The sequence below is a fragment of the Schistocerca americana genome, chromosome 7 (genome assembly GCF_021461395.2).
Source record: "Schistocerca americana isolate TAMUIC-IGC-003095 chromosome 7, iqSchAmer2.1, whole genome shotgun sequence".
In the NCBI taxonomy this organism is placed as follows: Eukaryota; Metazoa; Arthropoda; class Insecta; order Orthoptera; family Acrididae; genus Schistocerca; species Schistocerca americana.
The window spans coordinates 226,474,116-226,491,171 of NC_060125.1; the positions used below are offsets into that span (position 1 = coordinate 226,474,116).

General features: G+C 37.9%; 1 protein-coding gene across 1 annotated transcript in view; it reads right to left on the reverse strand.

The window, feature by feature from the left end:
• The window catches only part of LOC124622005, a 96,122-nt gene that overhangs the window by 12,478 nt on the left and 66,588 nt on the right, over positions 1–17,056 (reverse strand). Inside the window, exons 4-5 of the mRNA XM_047147555.1 lie at positions 16,716–16,872; positions 9,780–9,942 (exon numbers count right to left, since the gene is read on the reverse strand). Of these exons, the coding sequence (XP_047003511.1) occupies positions 9,780–9,942; positions 16,716–16,872 (320 nt within the window). The remainder of the gene's footprint in view (positions 1–9,779; positions 9,943–16,715; positions 16,873–17,056) is intronic.

The following is a 17,056-nucleotide window of genomic DNA, read 5'->3' on the forward strand; positions in this document are numbered from 1 at the left end:
TGATAGTAAACTGTCGTGGAAAGCTCAAGTTCAGGATCTTGTTCGAACAGTACCTGAAGTGAGTGATCGTTTGACATGAAAATTAGTCAACTTTGCTCATTTTCATTTGCTTATGTCATATGGTATTATATTTTGGAGTAACTATTCCCATTCTAAAAGGGTATTTTTGGCTCAGAAATGGACGGTTTGGGCAATAAGTGGTGTAAGTTCACGAACATATTGTCGACCCCTGTTCACGAGTATAGGTATTTTGACATTGGTCTTTCAATACATACATTCCTTACTGTCATTTCTTGTTAACAATATCGGCTTATTCCCAAGAGTAAGCAACTTGCACTCAGTTAATACTCAGAAGAAATCAAACCTGCATTTGGATTGGACTTCCTTAACTCTTGTGCAGAAAGGTGTGCAGTATACTGCTGCAGCCATTTTCCAATAAGCTACCACTAGAATACAAAAATCTTAGCAGTAATCCAAGCGCTTTCAAACCAAAACTGAAGAGTCACTCTTTCTATTCTGCCAAGGAGTTCTTTGAAAAATTAAGCTGATTCTTGTTGAATTGTTGATTGTGTTTACTTAAACTTATGGCTTGACTTTTTTCAGGTTTATAAACATTTTATTTTTAGCTGTTATTCCTTTTATGTCGTAATTTCATGTACTGACACATTCCATGACCTTGGAGATTTACTCCTCAATTTCGTTCTACGGAACTTGACATATAAATAAAATAAAAAAATAAAGTATGAAGGATGTGCAAAAAATTATAATAGAGTCCTTCTATCAACCACCACATCTCCTTATGATGTAACCAAAAACGTTAGAGAAAACACCAGTTCGCTTGTAGATAAGTTCACTAATGATACTGTAATCATTGGAGCAGACTTTAAAAATCTAACAATCAATTGGGATAGTTATAGTTTTATTAGTGGGAGCATGACTAGGCACCCTGTGAAGCTTTACTAAATGCCTTCTTGGTAAACTACTGAGGTTGGCTCTGAGCACTATGGGACTTAACAGCTATGGTCACCAGTCCCCTAGAACTTAGAACTACTTAAACCTAACTAACCTAAGGACAGCACACAACACCCAGTCATCACGAGGCAGAGAAAATCTCTGACCCCACCGGGAATCGAACCCGGAAACCCGGGTGCGGGAAACGAGAACGCTACCGCACGACCACGAGCTGCGGACGAAACTACTGAGAAAAGATAGTTCAGAATCCCACTCATGATGGAAATACATTACATCTAATGGCAAAAAACATACTTGATCTCTTTGAGGAAGTCCACATCGAAATGGGGATCAGTGACCAAGAGGCAACTATAGCAAAAATGATTACCACAACAGAAAGAGCAACTAAAACAAGCAGAAAAATTTGTATGTTCAGCAAACTAGACAGAGAAACAATAGTACCACACCTCAATGAGGAATTTGAAACTTTTAGCTCAGGACAGAAGCTTGAAGAGGAATTATGACAAGTTCAAAAGGACAACTGACCATACACTGGACAGATATGTATCTACTAGGACAGTTCATAATGGGAGAGACCCTCTATGGTATGGAGTCAGTGTAAAGAACCATGTGAGGAAAGAGGGGATACACCATAATAGGTATAAAACATAGCATAGGGCTAGATGTTTGGCAGTCATGAGAAAAATGTGTGACCTCTTCAGTGACTATCATAACAGCAGAACATTGTCAAATGATATTTCGCAAAACCAAACATAATTCCAGTCATATGTAAAGGCTGTTAGTGGCACCAAAGTTAGAGTACAGTCACTCCTGGGTGAGATTGGAATTGAAGTTGATAGAAGCAAAGCAATAACACAACTGCTTAACTCTGTTTTAAAATGTTCCTTTACAAAGGGAAACCCATGAGTGTTGCCCCAACTTAATTATTGTTCCACTGAAAAGATGAGTGAATAAATATTAGTGTCAGTAGCGTTGAGAAACAACTGAAACTATTAAAACTGAACAAAGCCCCAGGGCACGATGGAATCTCTATCAGATATTATACCCAATTCACAGCTGAGTTAGTCCCTCTGTCAATTATGATCTATTGTAGATCCATTGAGCAAAAACTGTGCCCCACAGTTGGAGGAAAGCACAGGTCACACCTGTCTATAGGAAAGGTAGCAAAAGTGATCCACAAAACTACTGACCTTTACATCAATTTGTTATAGAATCTTAGAAAATATTCTGAACTCAAACATAATGATGTATCTCAAACAGAATGACCTCCTCCGTGCCAAACACCATGAATTTTGAAAACACAGATCATGTGAAACTTAACTCGCACTTTCTCACGACATCCTGAAAGCCATGGACCAAGGCAGTCAAGTAGGTCAATATTTCTTGATTTCCAAAAAGCATTTGACTCAGTACCACACCTACACTTATTATAAAAAGTACAATCATACAGGGTATCAGAAGAAATATGTGACTGAACTGAAGATTTCTTGGTAGGGAGGATGCAGCATGTTACCCTGGATGGTGGTTATCGATGGATGTAGAAGTACCCCAAGGAAGTATGTTGGGTCTCTTGCTGCTCATGTTTTATATTAACATTCTTGCAGAAAATACTAACAGTAATCTCAGACTTTCCACAGATGAGGCAATTATCTACAATGAAATACTGTCTGAATGAAGTTGTAAAAATATTCAGTCAGATTTTGATAAGATTTCAAAGTGGTGCAATGACTGGCAGCTTGCTTTAAATGTTCAAAAATGTAAAATTGTGCACTTTACAAACCAAAAAGCACAGTATTCTATGACTATAATATTAGTGAGTCACAGCTGGAATCTGTAAACTTATACAAATACTTTGGAGTAACACTCATTAGGGGCATGAAATGATAACATAGGCACAGTCATGAGTACAGCATGTAACAGACTCTGGTTTACTGGTGGAATACTAGGGAAATACAATTAGTCCACAAAGGAAATTGCTTACAAATTACTTGAGCAACCCATCCTAGAACACTGCTCAGGTATGTGGGACCAATACCAAATAGGACTGGCAGGGGACATTGAACGTATACCGAGAAGGGCAGCACAAATGGTCACAGGTTTGCTTCATCCACAGGAGAATATTACTGAGATGTTGAAAGAACTGAACTGGCCAACACGAGCATAGATGGAAACTATCTAGAGAAAGTATACTCGTAAAGTTTCAAGAGCCAGCTTTAAATGATGACTATGAATATACTACAAGCACCTACATATTGACCCCATAGGGATCGCGAGGATAAGATTAGATTAAGCATGCACAGAGGATTTTAAACAGTCATTTTTCCTGTGCTTAATATGTGAATGAAATGGGGGGGAAAAGTCCTAATAACTGGTTCAGAGGGACATACACTCTGCCATGCCCTTCACAGTGACTTGCAGAATATTGACATATATGTGGATGTTGAGGAGCAAGTTGGAAATAATCTATCTGTTATGTGAATAAGAAATCATTTTCGTGCTACTGTTCGTGTTAACAAAAGTGCCACTCACAATGACACAGGGTAGTCAATTTCAATTGCTGGTTAGAGACTTTCAATGTTCGCTGTTGAGTCACAGCAATCAGGAGATTCCAGTAAATGGACAATTTTCAAGAGACGACACGTACAAAGAATTAACAAAACAGGCTACATCCATAGTTGTAAACAAAAATAAATATAATAATTAGGGAAAATTCAACAGTACAATAAAGAGAATGTTTTATTGATCTTCCTCTCTTAATAAAGTGTTACTCAACATGATGCACAATCTCCAGCTGAGAAACTACATAGCACACTACACTGTACATTAATGACAATTTTAAAGCCACTTGTATATCCATAAGCTGTATTTTGCCAACAGCGAAAACAATTTTTCATTTTATTTTTTTATTAATTGAATGATTTGGTACTCATTGCAATATACAAGTATGGGAAAAAGACATGACTACCACGCATAGTCATAGAGCAGCTCAATCAGCACTGCAATGTTTAAAAAGTAAATGTCCAAATGTTATTGCAAATGTTAACATACATCTTTCAAACAAGCACCATCAAATATTCAATAATATTTGCAGCTTCATGGCTACAGACTCGTGTGCCAGCACAGAGGCAATGGTGGACAAGACTACCTGCTTGGTGTAATTACAGATAAACTCTACTTCCATGCCACATCCATCAGCACTTGATAATCATATGCCCATAATGTTGTCAGCCACCTGGGAGATTGCTGTACCTGAACCACTCACTCAGTTCCTTCAGACTGCCCAGTTCCTACAGTGCAGCAGTTCTGGTAATTACGCTACAGAACACAGTTTCACGAGTTCCATTCATAAGACTACAGTTCTGACTTAGCAATCGTTATTTGCAGAGTAATAAGAACAGTCAAATATGAGTGTCTGCATGGTAATTTTAGTCACAGCAACAATATCATACACTGCCAAGAGCCAGCAAAGTTAGGGATTGAACTTCAAGTCTCATGCATCAAATTACTGCCAAAGTTAGGTAAATTGTGTGGTCTCACTGTTAAGAACTGTTATTAGTTATGTCTTATTGTGTAACCACATTTCTGTTCCAGTATTACCTTGTCAAGCAAGGTTTAACAGGATGGCTACACAGATTTGGGTGCAGAAATCCCTAAGAATTACAGGTTGATGATATCATAAAAAGTTGCTGAGAAATAATCGGGGGGTGGGGGGGGGGGGGGGGGGGGGTGAGGGAAAGGGGTAGTGTATCTCACATTATAAAAATGACTCTCTTTTCCTCACAGCTGTGACATATTAGCCAATAAGCAGAAGTTTAACAGTGGTTTTTTGAGTTATATAGAATATTCAATATAATGAATATTCTTTGACATATATATTATTTTTAAATTTGAGAGTTATAAAGCTCAATAAAATTAAATTACAATACTAAGTTAATATAGAATTCCCTGAGGTTTTCCCCGAATTTTCCTTGTAAGTCTAATTCCACGAGAATTTCAGATTTTCTAGAAAAGTCACCACGCTTGTTTGCATACCAACATCTTTTAAGAGAGCTCTAGAAATATGTTTTCTGCTACCATGGAGGTTTGGGCTGAAGTTATAGTAACATTCAGCTCCAATATACCCTATATATATACAAGTAGAAAAACAGAGCTTGCAGTCACCTACGGAATAAGAAAATTTTGTTTTCATATTTACGTAACTAATGCCACGCTGAAAACTGTATATAGCTATTTTGGTCACTGCACCTCTCTATGTGAAGAAACTCTATTTAGGAAACTGTTAATACACTCACTGAGAACATAATAAAATTTTTAAATAAATAAATATTAGGTTGAGATCTTCTGACCTAGCAAAGGCATTTGATTGCTCAAATCACAAGACTCTACTAAAGAAATTTAAGTATTTATGAGGTACATAGTGCAGGACAAGCTTGGTCTAGTGCCTATTTCAGAAACAGAGAGCAGTAATGTATTACATTTGAGTAACGTGAATAGGGAAGCAGAATCATTTTCTTGGGAAAAAATCACAATGGGTGTTTCACAGGATTCAATTGTGGGACTATTAATGTTCTTGCCCTATATTAGTAATCTACTACTTCAGCTAAATAAGCAGAAAAATTGCTCCTTTTTGCAAACAATACAAACATTATCGGCGAGTTGATCAATGAGGCACCCACAGGGAAAATATTAAATGATGTATTTGTGAAAGTTATTGGTTTTGTACACATGGAGCAGCTTTTTTTAAAAAAAAAAGGCAGCTCATTCATTTTCAAACTGTCAAACATATGCACCTATTATGAATGCAGTTCACCTACAAAAAATAATAAACAAGGTAGAAAGCTGTAAATTCTTGGGTGTGCATACTAATAAAAACTTAAATTGGAAAAACCAGAGTATATCTGATGAGACCTTTAGAGGCACCTACTTTTGCCATAAGAATAATTGCTAACTTCAGGAACGGAAATCAGCAAGTTAACATACTTTACATATTTTCAGTCACTGATGTTTTATAGCGTAATATTCCATGTTAACTCCTTCACTACTCACTTAGGCAAAAGGTACTGCCCAAAAATGATTAATTAGAATTACATATCCATATCACACACATATACCACAGTGATCACTGTCCTGAGTGGGCTCCCAGGTCTGGGTCCATCATTCCTGCAAGCTGGGGCCAGCATCTCCTCATACCTAAAGTTCGAGGTAGCTGCTCAGTCAGCTTCAGAACCAATTGCAGCCTCAATTGCCCACAGCCCTCTACAACCATTTCTGGCAGTCATAGTACATCATCATCATCATCATCATCATCATCATCATCTACTGTTTCTGGCAGCATCACAGTACAATAACCTGTGTCCCTGTACGCAACTGAAGTACCAAATGAAGCCTATATGGTGTAATCTGGCTCCCACCGTCAACACAGTCACTGTCTCCAGCCACCAAGTCAACTACACTGATTTGTTCTGCAGCTGTAGACCATATAATGCTGGTGCAACCCCAGACCTTCCACATTGCGACACAGTTGCAGGTTCACATCATAAGCACCTAAATCTGGTTGAGATCAACCTATGTTTACTTTCTGACATGTAAATCAAAGCCCCATCCTTTCTGACATGTAAATCGAAGCCCCATCAGTAGTTTCTCAAATTCACAACTCCTGTGGATATACTTATCTTCAGCGTTTCAGGTCTGTGACTTCTTATGTTGGCCAAGGTTATCTTAAAAGATTTGAATAACAAACAAAAACTTTATGTAATACTTGTTTCTTATTATTAGGCTGCAGCAGAAATAAAACCATGTATCTGTTGCACTTCAATACGGCTGCCGTCAGAGTTGCTCAGAGATGAACAAACAGTGCCACCTGAAACTGTCATACTGTCATGAACCAAACTAAACCTGTTGCTCCAGTCACTCTGTTGCTCCCTGCAGTAACACACTACCTTCATTACTGCTGACTTTTTTTTTTAAATTATGGTGGCTTGTGGCAACATTTTAATGTCATCAACCAAGCCATATCTATGAATTACAAAACATTTTTAGAATCAAATGGACTTTTATACAATTTCAAAATATACTGAAGGGTAATATTAAGGATGATTCAGTGCATCCAAATAGTATTTAGGGATCCTCATAGACTTTTAGCTGCGTTTGCATGCAAATCTTTTTTGTGGTATGTGGTAAGTTGAATGGGAATAGAAGGGCTAGAAACATACTAAAGTGAAAATAAAAATGTCTAAATAACATTGAACAGAATGTGATTGCTATGTCTATCAAATGAATTCACTGGACTAGTAAACACAAATCTGTAACCAGCCTTTTTCAATGCATAGTATTTTGGTAGTTATTTATGCATTTTATTTATGTTTTAATTAATTAAAACATCATCTTTTAGAAGAAACAAGTTATTTTTCTCAAGCTGTTTTGATCTAATACTTTGACTGCGATATCTCAACTGATAAAAAAAATGCTTTTTGAAGACAGTGTCAAAAAATAAGTTGAACAATGCTGGTATTGCTATGCCCCACAAAACCTGTGATGTCAGTGCAAATAAGAGGTGGTTCTGACTTTCAATAAATGTTATTAATGTTGAATATGATGGAAGCTGATAACATAAACTTAAGTAAAAAGACTAGTATGAAAAAGAGATGGATAATTTCAAGCAATTTTACGTTGTCACCAAAAGCGTCTGTTATATTGCACCAGAAGCAATTTTTACTATGTGAAAACTTAGTTTATGATCAGCAAAGACCCTTCTATCTGAAACATTCGATTAAGTGCAGACTGAATGCTTGTAGTCGACCGCAGATTGACAAAAAGAGTGGTGCATTCAAAAGAATTATACCACGTGGTCATCTCAGTAACGAATACTTAAAGTATGTCTCCCTTTCGTTGTCAATCCCACTGTACAGCAGACAATAACGGTTAACAGAGGAGACAGTCTGTAACTGAGAATAAATCTGGGACTGACATTCAACAGACCATCTACATGCATCACATAGGACTTGTATCGGTGTATTATTAGTTGGCTTGGACTTCTTTTCACTCAATACATTCTATGTACTGTATGCAATTCCTTTGTTGATAGATTATGGCAATTCATGTTTTAAAACTATGTCTACAAGTACACTGAACTGTTCAGTTACTACCAATAATCTTACTTGAACTGATATGCAAGTGTTCATGCATGTTGTCCACCACCAGTTCTTACCTTCTATGATCAGTAAATGGTTGTCTGATCGGAAATTAGAAAAAGTTTAGATTATATTCTTGTACAATGCTTTTTCAGATTTAATTTTGTAATATGTGCAAAATAAATGCATTTCAGGAAGTAGTCCACAAAATAATACACGGAAGTGCCCAAGAAACTGGTATAGGCATGTGTATTCAAATACAGAAATACATAAACAAGCTGAATATGGTGCTATGGTCAGCAATGCCTATATAAGACAACAAGTTTCTGGTGCAATTGTTAGATTGGTTGCTGCTGCTACAATGGCAGGTTATCAAGATTTATCTGTATTTCAACGTGATGTTACAGTCGGCAGATGAGCGATGGGACACAGCATCTCCGAGGTAGCGATGAAGTGGGGATTTTTCTATATGGCCATTTCACGAGTGTGCTGTAAATATCAGGAATCCGGTAAAACATCAAATCTCCAACATCACTGCAGCTGGAAAAAGATCCTGCAAGAACGGGACCAACGATGACTGAAGAGAATCGTTCAGTGTAACAGAAGTGCAACTCTTCTGCAAATTGCAACAGATTTCAATGCTGGGCCATAAACAACTGTCAATGTGTGAACCATTCAATCAAACATCATTGATATTGGCTTTCGGAGCGGATGGCCCACGCATGTACCCTGGATGACTGCACGACACACAGCTTTATGCCTCGCCTGGGCCTGTGAACATCGACACTGGACTGTTGATGACTGGAAACATGTTGCCTGGTTGGACGAGTCTCGTTTCAAATTGTATTGAGTGGATCGATGTGTACGGGTATGGAGACAACCTCATGAATCCACGGAAGCCTGGATGGCAGCAGGGGACTGTTCAAGCTGGTGGAGGCTCTGTAATGGTGTGGGACTTGTGCAGTTGAAATGGGACCCATGATACATCTAGACATGACTCTGATAGGTGACACATACATAAGCATCCTGTCTGATCACCTGCATCCATTCGTGTCCATTGTGCATTCCGACAGACTTGGGCAAGTCCAGCAGGACAATGCCACACCCCCACATCCATAATTGCTACAGAGTAGCTCCAGGAACACTCTTCTGAATTTAAACACTTCCACTGGCCACCAAACTCCCCAGGCACCAACACTACTGAGCATATCTGGGATGCCTTGTAACGTGCTGTTCAGAAGAGATCTCCACCCCCTCTTACTCTTACGGATTTATGGAAAGCCCTGCAGGATTCATTGTGTCAGTTCCCTCTGACAGTACTTAGTCGAGTCCATGCCATGTCGTGTTGCGGCACTTCTGTGTGCTCGTGGTGCCCCTACACGATATTAGGTAGGTGTACCAGTTTCTTTGGCTGTTCAGTGTATGTATCTATTGAAAGCCTGCAAAGTTTCACGCCTGTCTTACGATTCATGAGTTTTTTTACTTGTGTTTGATGCAGGCAATTAACTTGTCAAATTAATAACTTTCAATTATTCAAATAAATATCTTTCAATTATTTGTATGTATAAATAAAGTAATAATGCAAGACAACCGTAAGACTACAAAAAAGCACCACTATTTAAATACAATGCTCAAGTACTACAGAATAATTGCTAAGAATGACTGTAAATGTCTAACTTGTTATGCATGTGTATATATTGTCTCTCCATGCATGTGCTTCGAGCATCTGGCACTCAGTTACACCTTCAAAGTGCACAAAATCTTCATCTAGTACTGCCAAATCACCTGGACATATTTTGTCCCTCCAGAAACGTCTTGCATCGACACTGAGTCCTGAAAACTAATCAGCAATTTCTGTAAGACGTGACAAATAAGTTAAAAGAAGTTAATAACATTTCAGATACTATTCCCTAACATAAATATAGTGGAAGCGACACCATCTGACTGAGGCTTAGAAGCTAACATGAAGGATGAATAAACATTTCAAGAGAATAAATTACAGTTCATTGTGTTTTCTGCTAGAATTACACCATATTTACACTACAGTCATACCTAGCCACCAGCAAGGTTGAACCACCTGAAAATGTCGGACAGTTGCTCCGAGGAAATATTGTGGAATTTGCACAACGTGATCCAGTGGCAAACCTGTGAAGACTATTTACAACACATCTGCCGGGAAAGCTTGAAGAGTCAATAAGAAAATTGTCACAAAGAAAAGTACAGCACCTTCATGCTTTCAAATCTCAAGCATTTTCAAAGGAAGGGCATATAGGCAGGCAAGAGTACCAAATTCATGAAATGCAATTCATTGTTATTAGAAAAAGGATCACAGTATAATTTGGTCAAATGGTTTTACTTTCAAAACTAATTCCTGCAGATTAGGTTTCACAGTTTTGTACATTTCAAGAAATACTTTTTTTACTCCACAAGATGTAATTTACTTTGGAGTAAAAATATTTCCAAATGGCTAAGACACCTGAAATGGACATGCCCTAAAGCTACAGAGCATGTTACTAGAAGAAGCAACTTAAGCAACAGTTACCATCCTTACTTTAATTAAATTGCAAAGACAAAAATTATGTTTCATATTAAATGGTCACACAGTTGAAAGACCAATGTTACAGCAAATCCTGCTTTTGCACAATGAAATATTGTCTGGTAATGCACAGTGGTTGATAGGATAAGAATTATGACATTACATTTCTGACCTTAAATGGTGGTCATCACACACTGATTATAGAGAAGAAAAAAAAACACGGCTGTGTCTCATGAAACATTCATTCCTGTTTATGAAATTAAAATGAAACTACAGGGACCACACTTCAAAAAATTAGTAGATGATCTCTGATCAACAAACTAAAAAGGGAGAACAACTTGACTCAATCAATATCATTTACAGAGGTAGTGATGCTTCTTTTTTAAGGATGTATGGCAAAATTGTTATCAGAACTCCAGCTGCATAAATTATTTCATGAGAACACCAAATCACGCATAAGTCAATACATGTTTCTGCTCATTATGAAGTGATTACTGAAGAATGAAAAGCTGACAGGAGAACCATTGTATTTCCACAGCACAATTAGGAAACTGGAAAAATGCTGATGTAATGTACCAAGACCATATCTTTCCACAACAGCCACAGCTGCTTACCTCCTAAAATCTGATATCAGGCAGGATATCCTAGTTTTCCTTTCAATTGCTAACACAACACTGCCTTCAAAGGTGAAGAAAGTTTCTGAGAGATTTAAACAACTGGTGAAAATCTGAAGCCATACCTGTGTCTTTCACAGGCATCACTTACTAACTGAGCCATTGGAACACCTGATATGGACTAAAGGAGTGAGGTGAAATAAAAACCCTAATTCTGACAATAAAACGTATCTTGTGTGAAAGTTTTTGTAGGACATAAATATTTGTGGATTAAAGGAGAGCACTCACCAAAAAGAAGAAGCATTGAGATGTTGATAGGCACACACAAAAGAAAGAAGACTTGCTAGTTTTTGGAATTATACTTTAACAAATTAGAGTAAAATACACACAGAAAAATGTGTGTGTGAAATCTTATGGGACTTAACTGCTACAGTCATCAGTCCCTAAGCTTACACACTACTTAACCTAAATTATCCTAAGGACAAATACGCACACCCATGCCCGAGGGAGGACTCGAACCTCCGTCGGGACCAGCCGCACAGTCCATGACTGCAGCGCCTTAGACCGCTCGGCTAATCCTGTGCGGCATACACAAAGAAAACACACACACACACACACAGGATGGAGTAACATGGAGAGGTTGCACCAAACCCATCTTCAGACTGAACACCACAACAATGACAACACTCAAATATAGCACAGTTCTTTCTTTTCAGATGGACATCTTACAAATTGTCAAAGTATGTGAACTGTAGATAACATGGTAGACTTACAAATGAACCTAAAAGACAGAGCAAGAAATGACAACTTCCAAGACTTGTTTAAGATAGCAAATATAGTGGAAAAACTTCAAAACAATTGCCCCAGTGGTACCGATATGTTACAGGCTGTGAACATAAACCATATGACAAGAACAGTACTTGACACAGAACAACTGAAAAGGAGCCCTGGCCACCCACCAAATACATGGATTAGGATCCTTAAGAATGGCCTCAAATTGATGGGACTGCATCATGAAATGACACAAATTCAGGGTGATTATAACTGAAGTTTCAGTTTCAAAACATTGTAAAGGAAGAACCACTGCTTTGAATGACTCAAATTTGAATGGAATATTATCGAAACTTTATGAGGGGGGAAAAAATTCCCCACTAGATGGTGCTGTTAGCGTCATAACATAAATGGGTTCGGCAGATGAATACCAATATGATGATATGCTGTAACTTGCGCAGTAAACCAACAATATTGTGCAATGCACATGACCGCATAAGTTTGGCATTCAACAGCTGTGGCATAGTTAGTTAGGTAAGCCCATCCATCATGGAAAGGCTGTAATGCATCGGACAGGAAAAATCGGTTTTTAATTGCCCTGTGGCCAAAAACCACATAAAAAAGCAACAATGGAATTGGGTTTTCATTCTCATGAAACAGGCACAAGACATATTCAATATGCTGTGCACCACTTTCTGCCAAAAGCAGAAATCAAAAACAGCATGTTCAACAATAGATTGGAGTGTCACATTCAGTGTTGTGCATTGCGTGCCTTTAATTCTATGTTTGTAATTACAGTAACAAACACAACATCTTTTGAATAACCCCAAAGCCAGAAGTCACACGGAATAAAAATCAAGTGATCTGGACAGTCTTCAGGCTGTAGGGAAATAATTCTGTTTGAACAGGCCTCAGAACGCCCAATGGTACCAACCAACTGCAGAGCCTTCCTCTGCTGACAGGTGTCAATGGATGCAGATATGTGGTCAGCACACCACTGTCCCGGCTGTTGTCAGTTTCTGTGACCAGAGCTGCAACTTCCCAGTCAAGTAGCTCATAAACTGACCTCACAAGGGCTGAGTGCATCCCACTTGCCAACAGCACTTGGCAGACCCAGACGGTGGCCCATCCAAGTGCTAGCCCAGCACAACACTGCTTATCTTTGGTGATCTAATGGGAACTGGTGTTCCCACTGCAGCAAGGCCATTGGATCTCTAGGGAGATGATGGCTGATAACTCTAGCACTTACAAAACGTCTCTGCAGCGTCTGCTTCACTGGCTGCAAAATGTGCAAAGGAGCACCATCCTGCATAAAAATGATCTTATCCATGCATCACGCTGTTGAAAGGTTGGAATGATGTTCATGTGCAAAATGCTCTCACAGCATTTACCAGTGATGGTACAAGTAACAGGATTCATCTCTTCAAAAAAATAGGCCGTTCAATAAATGATGCCACCAACCTGCACCATACAGTTATGTGTGGAATGAAGTGGTATTGGTTGATGTGCAAGCAGATTTTTCTTTCCCATATTCCTCGTCTGTCCATAGACTGTTCCTTGGCCATTCACAGTCCACTTGCATGTGAACAAGAAATTCTAAAGAAAATGTTTGTCTTATTGGCAGTCAGTGCATGAAGCACCTCCTGAACACATTCGCAGAGCGTTTGAATCTGGAACTTTAATTATAATCACCCGGTTCATTCAAATTGGCATAACAAGACTAGGAAGACAGATCCTGAGTGACACAGGAAATAAGTCATGGAAGAAGAAGATGATGAAGAAGGAGTCTTTCAAATGGTAATCAGTATCATACAATAATGTTGACTAATATGAAAGATAAGGTCATACAGGATACCCTCTGAACATATGACCAGTTTGAAGAAATGTTGAAGGATAGAACAGTGAGTGTTTGACAGAAACAAAGATATGTTTAACATGCACCAAGGATGCACAATACTGATAGTCATTATCTCAATATATACAAATCACTTTTACTGACAATGTTGTTTGCTGGAAATACAGTGTGTCCCAAGTGGAATGGTCAATTTTCACAGATATGACAGGAATTTTCATTTGAAGTAAAAAACTTCTGAAGGATGCTATTCCAAAGATAGAACACATTTAAGGGACATTTGTTTTTACGCTAGTGGCATGCATGTGTGTCTTGCCCACCCAACCTCTTTGATGTTTTACTCTACCCAAACCTATGTTGCTGCTGTCAACCTCTTTGCATGGGATGTCTTTCTGCCACTAAAATAGCCCACGGAACATGCAACATGGTGTGCTGTGAGTGAATTTTTGGGAGCGACTGAGAGTGAATCAGTGAGAAGCATAGGGTAACTGTGTTTGTACATGTACTGGTTAAAATGATACACATCTACACTAATGAAGAATATGCAGATATGGTGTATGTTATGGCTACTACAATGGTAGAGTTCCTGTTTATTGTCAAAGAATACTGTTGATGCTTTCTGACAAGTTGAATTCCTGATTGTAGAGTGTTTACCAGAGTTATCAGAACATTGTTTGAAACATATATTCTTCGAAGTTCCCATTTTTCTTCTCAATGTTTAACTCAACAACCTGTGCATGAACTGCAACACATTGTTGAAACAGTGTAGTGTAGTCCTACTACCAGCATGTGGCGATGTTCTGCAAATAGCAATGTCCCGTGTACACATGTATGGCGAACATTAAATGGAAAAAAAAAAAAAAAAAAAAAAAAAAAAAAAAAAAAAAAAAAAAAAAAATATATATATATATATATATATATATATATATATATATATATATAAAATAAAATAAAAAAAACAACTTGTACCCATTTCACATACAGCATGCCTTCTGCCACTGGTTAAATGACAATAATCATTTGCTTCCATTAATAGTATTTACTGATGAAGCAATACTTGACACAGAATGGAACCAACAACACACATAACAATCATCGATGGTTGCAGAAAACCCGAAATGATACAGTGGAAACCAACTTCCAAGATCATTTTTTGATCATATTTGGTGCTACATGATTGGTAACATAGCGATAGGTCTACCTATTTTAGAAGAGCAAATGATGGGACACAACTACTTGCATTTTCTGTAAAATTTATTTGTTGAAAAGCTTGAGGACATTTATTTGGCCACAATGACTGCAATGTACTTCCAGCCCCACCACGTTTTACCAGACTGCATTTACCCCAATTGCTAGTTGACCATAGTGGTACAATTAATTGGCCACCATCATCATCAGATCTTATGCCATTAGATTTTTGTTTATGGGGCTTGATGAGGTCGACGAGTACAAACGAAAAGTGAATGTGTGATATGAACTGGACGGTTGCACCCTGGACACTGCTGCCTTCATTAGAGAATGAACAGTGGCACTCAGCCACGCAACACAACTTGTTCTCCCAAGAGTGCACAAGTGCAATGAATTTGATGGCGGGATATTCAAACATTTATTGTGAACTGTACAACAGCTGTAATGTGGTGTGTACAATAATGCTTAGCAGGGAGTGTATTAAAAATTATATTGTGTAAAATGCATGTTGTAGGGTTTACTAACTGTTGTACATGTGTAAACTTGACACTGTATTGAATAACACAGAAAATAAATAACAATGAACATTAAATGTGTTCTATTCCAGAAACCATGTGGAACAGGGCATATGTCCATAAGAGGTTTTTTGCTTCACATGATCTTTCCTGTCACATCCAAGAATATTGACAATTTCTACTGGATCCTGTATATTACCATCTAGGGAGGTTTAGTACGGCTAACATCAAATTTTTATTTGATGCACAGAATTGGAGATCACTTTATATGTGAACAAGTGTAATATAATGAAAAAAATCCAGAAGTATCTGATAACAATGTTAGTGAAAAACATTTCTGTACTGTCACAGCAAGTAAGCATATGGGGAGAACTTTATAAAGCAATGTAAGATGTATTACAAAGTGAGTGGGATGTTTCCCATTACTTACCTTCAAAAAGAACAGCCTACAGTACTGCAAATAGCAGCATTTCAAAAATAAAACAGCAAAATATAATATTCCCAAGTTTTGGCAGAACTTGTTCCTTCTGCAGGGAGGAACAAAGGTTTTATTAAGGAAGACTGGAAAAGTAGCACTGATCACTTGGGAATTCAGTTAATAAGGACCCATCTGTTGTGAGGGGGGAAGGGAGGTACAGAAAAAGGCATCAGAGAGCATAGGAGGCATTAAACACTGTGCCAGCTTCAATTCAGAAATGATAAATGGGACAGAGTCAGAATTAAAAATAAATTCTGAGAGGAAGCAAAAAAGAGAAATGGAAAGAATAATTAATTAAGGAATAGAAAGGAAGGGGGGGGGGGGATGAAAATAAATGTATTCTAACACCAAATATTACAAAAAGGGGGGGGGGGGGGCGCTTTACTGACACAATTGTTGTCAGATTCACCTTTTTTGTGCCTGTAATTTTTTCAGTAACACATAGAATGCAATATGGTGTGTTTATTGCAAAGGAAAAAAAATATATTCAAATTGTGATCCACATATGTGATGCTGTCTAAAACAAGTGGCCGTCACAGGGAAAAGTTGCAAAAACAGTTGAACCTATTTCAGCCAGTACCCAAGCAATCTTTATAGCATCATACACTAAAACTTATTATTATCTATACATTATCTGACAATCAGCAATTTACACCAACCTTATACCTCCAGATACTGATGGCACACACTGGCAGCTGTTGGAATGCAACTGTTGCTATCAACAATGGTGGCTCCTTGTCAAACTCTAAAGAGCAAATTTTCCACAATGAAACAATGTCATCCAATGACAGTACTGCAAACATTTCCTTGTAAGATCTGTGAAGGAAAAACAGACTGCCATTCAATGGAAAAAAAAGACAAAACACCTTCTATAATACATGGGTATCATCAAAGATGTGCATTTCTTACTGCGGAGAAAAAAAGGACACTGTAAATGAGAAGCTGACACAGAATAACATATTACATAATACAAATACACGTTCCACATCATTACGAAGTG